At 40.3% G+C, this 8,077-nt stretch overlaps 1 protein-coding gene across 1 annotated transcript in view; it reads left to right on the forward strand.

Annotated features, from left to right (window-relative positions):
- The window catches only part of LOC107748832 (teneurin-3-like), a 308,518-nt gene that overhangs the window by 247,471 nt on the left and 52,970 nt on the right, over window positions 1-8,077 (forward strand). The window contains exons 16-17 of the mRNA XM_016563808.1: window positions 2,602-2,863; window positions 6,088-6,355. Coding sequence (XP_016419294.1) covers window positions 2,602-2,863; window positions 6,088-6,355 — 530 coding nt within the window. The remainder of the gene's footprint in view (window positions 1-2,601; window positions 2,864-6,087; window positions 6,356-8,077) is intronic.

Consider the following 8,077-nt stretch of genomic DNA (forward strand, 5'->3'; position numbering starts at 1 on the left):
ATATATATATCAGTGGCGAGCTGTGACTTTTTTAACCAGGTATGCTGATTGATAAGATTAAGACATAACCCCCATTAAAATTTTCCAAGTAAAACCCGCCAAAAAACATTAAAATAAAACGTAACATTTTATATAGCCCACTTTTTTATAAAGATTTTTTTTTTTATTTACCAGTTAGGCATGTTGACCGTAACGTATATCTTCAACATACGTTGTCTATGACCAAAAATGTAAGAAGATATGTTTTCAGTGGACTTTTAAAATTTGCTTTGCTTGAGAAAACATAAAAATATAGTTACAGCATTTTTTTCTTGTGATTTAGTCGAGTTGGTTTTGCATCAAACACAATATGATTTTCGGCAAGAGATCTGACAGCAACAGCGCATTTTTCCGCTTGGGCGAATGCTTCATGGACAGCTTACCTCGCACATGAAATCAGCCGCGTGCAAGCAAACCAGTGAGAACGTGCTACAATCCTGGAGAGTCATAGCAATAGAGCAGAGACAAGAAAGCTGCGGCGAATCCACTCGCCCGGAAGCATCCGTAACTGACGTAGATTTACAGAAAATTACTACCGTTTGGCAAATAAATCATTTTACATACTTATTCCTAACTCTTTAAGCTTTAAGTTACATTTCAAATGACAAGGGATCAACTTATAATCATGTTTATATAAATGATCCTGTGAACTTATTCTCTCAAATGGCCTGGGTATGCGGAGCATTCACATTTTGTTTGTTTGTTTGTTTGTTCTTTTTTTTTTTCCCGCAAAGCTATTTCTAAAACATTTACTGCATGGATAAGAGAGAAAGAGAGAAAAAAACATTAGTCACCTATAAGTTGTCTGCAAATCCTTTAAATTTTACTAGTATTCAGAACAGAGTAAGATATAAATCAGAAAATATAAGTAGCTATAAAAATCATAATACAATATTATATATACAATTATAAAATAAAAAAAATTATAATGGCATTTGTTATAAACAACATAGGCTTATAAACATCTAGCAATGCTGTAAATTATATGTTGTGTGAGTGCGAGAATCTCCGGTGCAGTTTGGTCATAAAGACAATTTGAAACTGTAAAGGTTTCAGAATAAGAACAAAACTGTGCCTTTGTTAAATCAAGAAAACAAAGAGGATGCATTTTCAGCTGTCTCTGTTTCCTTCTGGTATGGCCATAAAAATGAAATTAAACAGGCTTGTTTTTTCTTTTTCTTTTTTTTTGATCCTTTTGTTTTGTTAACTTTTTAATTATTCACTGAAGCACATTTATTTTATTCCTATCATATGCCATTTTATTCTGTTTATCTCTGTTTTCTCCTGTTGTTTATGCGCATACAAAACTAAACCACGGAAAAGAAAAACATATATTTTTAAAGAGTCACAAATACTTATATTCCATTCACACCTGTATTCAGCATTGTTCACTTGTGATCAGATAGACCAAAACACATCTTAATACCAGGTGTAAACAGTGCCTTTGGAACCTGACAGCAGCCGTTCTCATTCACTTTCATTATCTGGAAAAGAGTGGCCAGGATATTCTTTTATATGTTTTACAGAACAACAAACATCTTAATGGCTTGAAATGACATAATTCCATAATTTTGGAGTGATTTTTATTTTTTCTACAGTTGTTTTCTTTTAAGTGAGAAAGAGAGCACATGAGCACACGTAGGACTGAGGAGAGAGAAGTTTGACCCTGACAGTGCATCACAGAGATAGATGGAGAAAGGAGTCAGAAAGAGGCTGCCAGAGAGATATGTTTAATAGAAAACGTGATGATAGAAGTGCTTGGACTGGAGGGAGGAGACCCAGACTGAAAGAGAGAGAGTGAGGGGGGAGGCTATAGATAGGGGCAGTGTGTCCGAGATTAGCCCACTCAGCCAGCTGTTGCAGCACTTGAACACCACAGCAGGGCAGACCGTAAAATGGCAGTGGATAATCATGCCCACACCTCTTCCACATCCACTTACTCTAACAGCTGCGTAGCTGGTACTCTGATTCCCTGTTGGAGACCAATCACCAGCAGCCTCTCCTTCAGAGCTGCTTTTGTGTCTGTGTATGTGTGCACACACGTGAGCGAATTCTTACGCTTCTACATGCATATTTTCTGCCCTATCTTGCTTTCCCCACTGCAGCCTTTGCAAAATATCGGAATATAGGACAGTACGCTCAGTTCCTGACTCATTTCCTTTCTAATAAGTCTCTCATGGCAACAGAGGAAGAGAGAGAGAGTAGAGGGAGAGTTTTGGCTTTTACACAAATGCAATGATAAAAGGCTAAGCCACATTATCATGCATTTTTCACCGTGGCAATGCCCTGTGTCAGGAAGGAAAGGGCCTTCTTAGAAACACTTGGCTCAGAGGAGACCTGCAAGAGACAATTAAACCAGGTCTAGCCATCAGCTCTCATGTCTAATTCATCTCAGTTACTCACTCTATCACCTCCGCAGTACATTACCTGCATATTATGCATACCTAATGAGGACCGTATGACAGTTCTAAGTTTTTTTTTTATGTGCATATGAATTTGTGTAAACTTTTGTACAAAATAAATACTGGAATTTATAAGTACACTCCTGTTTCATCTTTGCAGGTTTGACATTCTGGCCAATGGTGGAGCATCACTGACATTGAGCTTCGAGCGGGCGCCGTTTCTCACGCAATTCCGTACAGTATGGATCCCGTGGAATGTCTTCTATGTAATGGACACGCTGGTTATGAAGAAAGAGGAAAACGACATCCCCAGCTGCGACCTGAGTGGCTTCATTCGACCCAGCCCTCTCATCGTGGCCACACCACTTTCCACCTTCTTCCGATCCTCACCCGAGAATGGCCCCATCATTCCAGAGACACAGGTAAGGCTCAGTTGGACTCCTTAAACCCAGGTGCATATGAGATTTGAAAATTACAAGCCACAATGTAGGTGATGCAGATCCCTAAAACTAAAACAGTACAGATTTTTTCTTCCCACCAAAGTGCTAATTCACCATTATAAATGGAACAGTTGGTCAGCTGGACACTGAATAGTCATTTATTTACATGCACAGAAGAGGGTATCATACGGCAGCAGCCAGTATGAATGTACAATGAGTCTAGACGTGCTCTGCACACTGTTCAGTCAGTCACAAAAGAAGGAGGCTTTGAGAACAGTGATGGTGCTAATAAAACGTGAGGAAACAGTCTGTTCTTTGCCTTCAACCTGCACCCAGCATGCAGTACATGCAGTACAGGAAAAAGAGTTTTGAATCTTATTGTGGTGCTGGCAAGAGCTAGAAATCACTACAGCCTTCAGCACAACCCCACATATTGAGGAGATATTGGTCAGCATTTTATATCCTTTTGCACACCCTCCTTTTGTTCCCTTTATAGTGCAAATCCGCACACGCTATCCCCTACATAATCTGTTAAAATGACTCAAGCCTCTTGCTGCCTGTCTGTAAAAATGAAAACTGGACCCACAACAGAGCAAATAAATCACTGGGTCTTTGGGGAGATAAATATAAAAGCATGGTTAGTTTGTGTCTTGCACAAAACAATTTTAAGGTCTTAAAGGAATAGTTCACTCAAAAATGAAAATTCCTCTATTATTCTCACCGTCTTGTTCAAAACCCATGTGACTTTCGTTATTTGTGAATCACAAGAGGTATATTAAAAAAAGATCTTGGCCACTCTTTTAAATATAATGAAAATAAATGAGAATTAGGCATGTTTAATTTGTAAATGAGTCAATCTTACTTCTTTTAATGAATCGAATGAATGATTCACTCATGCGGTTAACAACAGATGAGCAGTAACGACTTAAATAGCTTTCGTATGGCTTTCGTAAATGACAGAATTCTAATTTTTGAGTGAACTGATCCTTTAAAGCTAACTGTTATGATAAAAAGTCATAAAAGACGAGATTGAATTCCTCAGTCACGTTTTTCTGTGCCAAGTGAAGTGAGTGCTGTTGTTGATTGAGAGGTTCCCAAAACTTGGCTCTGGCCTGTCTGTATTTTCTCTTCCACCCTACCTTGTGTCCAGATGTGTTTTTGATCCCTTCCTCTATAACCCAGCTTTTCCATTCTTACCTTTATGTGGCAGGGGGAACATCCCCTGTAATGCGAGCACTCAGGGCCAACACATATGCTGTCTTACGAGTTTGCTCTGAGACATGAAGGAGAAAAATTGTTTCCTTATTGTCGGCAGCATATGTAACAGGCCACACTACTGTTCCCATGTTTCTCCTCGGTCCCAACAGGGGCGTCTGTCCCCTCTGTGGAACCCCACTCATCAAAGTAGATGGGCCCTGATTTGAATTACAGCGTGCTTTGAGAGGAACTCTAAACAGGGGTAATCAGACCCAACCAAGTTAGCATTTAATATAGGGCTTTTGGACCTCAGCTGTAATGGCCTTCAAGGTTTTTTTTTACCCAGAGCGTCACACATAAATGGCAAACAGACATCCCTCAGCCCCCCTCATCCAGCACTCGTAACGCTTAGCGGCCGTGACACCGAACGGGCAGGCATATTGCTTCCACTTGGCCGTCTTGCAGGCCTGGAAAAAATTTTATTTGGCTGGAGGAGAACGGCACGTTTTCACGTCCAGAGAAAACCTCCATGCGACAGTGGAAAATCAGATGAGACATTTAGTGAATGAAAGATATATATGATTTCCCATCATGCTTTGCGTGTTTGCTTCAATAACTACTATGTCCTTTAAAGCATAACACCTCTAAATGTAATGAGAGCGCATTGATTCGGCTTTTCGCAGAAACACTAGTGAAAAAATGCTTGATGATAAAACTCAATCTGGTCTTTATTACTGTGTATTTAATGGGCTGTATCAAATGAACTTTCAAAGCCTTTTTCATCTTCCCTTTCATTTGGCAAATGAGAAAATATTTTGCTTTAATGCAGCCATATGCACTTATGGCCCTTGCCCCCATGGCTAAAAATAACACGGCTGCACACGTAGAGACGCAGCAGTGCATGCGGTGCCATTTATTAAGAGCTTATAGCAGGCGGAGTAAAGCATGTTATTAGCTCAGACTCTGTAATCAAAGTTCACAGAGGGGAGGCCGGGTGCATAGCATGAATGCATTGTGGCTTATAGACGCCCTTAAGTAAAGCTATGAGCGTAGGGTATGCACAAACACATGCGGGATGGCATCAGCTAGTGTAAGGGAAGCAGCGTTAGCTCTTCAAATTGAGAGAATAATGAGAGTTAAAACCACCAAAACTTCATCTTAACTTGCTGTCCTTTTATTTTATCCCCCACTTATTATTAGTTTCCTGTTTATATCCTGTTTATAGCATATCAAAGGTTCTCCCAAAGCCATCTAGCCCCCTCTACTGATCCCTGGCAAAGGGCAGCTGCATCCAAACCAAAAAAAAAGAGAAGAAAAGAAATTCCCTCTGGCTCCCTTTGTCCTCTGTGTTAGAGAAAAGCAAATGTCCCCTCCCAGTAGGACACTTGACAATGCCATGAGCTGGAAGACAGGGGGATTACAGTCTTTCCACAGTGGCTCGACTGGCTTTTCATTAAGCACTTGAGGAGAAAGCTGTGATGCAGAATCTCTCTGTTGATCCAAGCTGCTCCTCATCTCTTGTGCTCCTTTTGTGCATCTCAAAGAGGGAGAGAAATTAGCACTAATGCTCTGAACTTTGGTGACTCCTCACCAGGGGCACCTTTAAATGCTGCTAACTGCACGCTTGTGTTTCATCCGGCACGACGGGCCAGCTGTCTGAAAGTCTGAAATCAATCCAGTTTGAACTCTTCTACTGCAAATTGTGGTCCACACTGCTCTGTCTGTTGACTATTTCTCGTGGTTGAGCATGTGGAATGCGGCACAGTAATAGCCTCCGACAGTGATGCAAATATAAGCATGTTCCGCCCGTGAAAATCTCCCTCATTAGATCCAAGATGTCAAGTAAATGGCGGTCAGAGCAAACACAGGCACAGATGTGCTTTAATCCTGCGGAGAGAAAAATCGGAGGCCTCATCCTCGCCTCTAATGCTTCTTCCAGATGCTCCCGAATCACTCCTTCTCTCCCCCATCTTTATTTATCTTCACCTCTTTCTTTCTTTGATGTGCAGGTTCTTCAGGAGGAGACGGCGATTCCGGGTAGCGACCTAAACCTGATGTATCTGAGTTCACGGGCGGCTGGCTACCGGCCAGTGCTCAAGGTGACCATGACCCAAGCCACCATCCCCTTTAACCTCATGAAGGTGCATCTGATGGTGGCAGTGGTGGGACGCCTCTTTCAGAAGTGGTTCCCCGCAGAACCCAACCTGTCCTACACCTTCATCTGGGACAAAACAGATGCATACAACCAAAGAGTCTACGGCCTGTCAGAGGCTGTGGGTGAGTAAACACAGAGATCAGAACACAGTTTTGTTTTTGTTTTTTTGACTTTTCAATATTGAAAGCACAATTAAATGTGAAAAGTTTTTCACTTTCATCCAATTATATTTTTTCGTAAGATTCTGTTAATTGAGTGTTAATTGAAGCAGCATCACACCTCTGCTGAAAAACTTTCCCAAAAAGCCTCACAATTAACAGCATTTTCTACGTCTTTACTAATAGTTAATATTAAATCAGCTGGTGTTGTTGAGCTTATAAACAACCACCTCACTATCACATACTGTTTTTCTAGATGCACAGAGTCGAGGAATAATATAATTACCCTCTGTAGAAAGCCTGAATTTGTTACATGCAAGAATGTAGATGTGCTTAATGGCCTGTGCCACTGTGACAGTTGCATTATGGGATGTCTCCTTAAATATACCTATGCAAATAGGAACTGTAAATGGAAAACAAAGCAGTTATGATTAAGGCCAACAATAGCACAGGAAGCAAGATTTTTTCACTGTGGCAATTTTAATGCTGACTGTATTCTGTAGCTTGTATGATTACCCATCAGCAAAACCACAGAGAACAACATGCCTCTTTATGTTCTGAGGAAGGTCAAGGCGAATCTCTGGCTTTGTTTTTCACTTAAGCCTTGAGAATGACGGCCAGCTGCTGATGACAGTGCCTCAGTTTATTTTCAGCTGATGATGTGGCAGGCAGTAGGCCAGACTAAACAAGACATGCTTTTCAGCGCCTTACATAAACTCACAAGATGTTGAACCACAAAAGACATGTTTTTTCACAAAATCAGGAGTGCATTCTTCCTTTATAAAGTGAACTGTGCATTCCCTCCAGGATTTCGCGGGACTTTTTTCAGATTTTTGCGGCCTAAAATGGCTGATTTTGCTGCGGCTTTTCTCAAAATTTGCTGGTGATATTTGCGCCATTTCTTATTGTTTTGCAGTGAAAATATACCACAGACAACATTCTTCTAACATTGTTAAGACTTTTCTGACTTCGAGAACCATTGTAGGGCTCCAGACTAACATTTGAGGACACCAGTACCAGTGCCATTAAATTCTACAGAAGGTGGCACCAGCACCTGACAGTAAAGCACTCACCCTAATCGCACATGTACATCTCAGAGATGTCTATTTGATTTCTGCATTTACATATGCAAGATGTATTTTTTAGAGTGTTTGCTCATCTGCAATATATCTCTAAGACGTTTCCTGTAAGATGTCAAATAGACATTTATTAGAATGCATGTAAAACTGCTTCAGAGACGTTTATCAGATTACACAGCAGATGCTTCCCAGATCTTTAGCAGACATCTTACAGATGTACTTGTGTTGTCTGGATAGTTGAGATGCAGATAAAATTAACTTTTACTGTCATTCATAATGTCTAAATATAATTTAATCAATACAAAAAATATATATTAGGGAGTGGAAATGGCTAATAAGCCTATACGTACTTCTCTGCAGCCATCTACTAGTGGTAATTTAATGTCTTTTATAGGATGAACAAATAGTCATCGCATTAAAAATAACTTTCAAATTCGATAATACTTAAAGGAGACATATTATGCCCCTTTTTACAATATGTAATATGAGTCTCTGGTGTCCCCAGAATGCGTCTGTGAAGTTTCAGCTCAAAATACCCCACAGATAATGTATTATATCATTTTGAAAATGCCTATTTTGAGTGGAAGCAGAAACACGCTGTTTTTCG

This window comes from Sinocyclocheilus rhinocerous, unplaced genomic scaffold (assembly GCF_001515625.1).
Source record: "Sinocyclocheilus rhinocerous isolate Xijiao unplaced genomic scaffold, SAMN03320098_v1.1 scaffold590, whole genome shotgun sequence".
NCBI lineage: Eukaryota > Metazoa > Chordata > Actinopteri > Cypriniformes > Cyprinidae > Sinocyclocheilus > Sinocyclocheilus rhinocerous.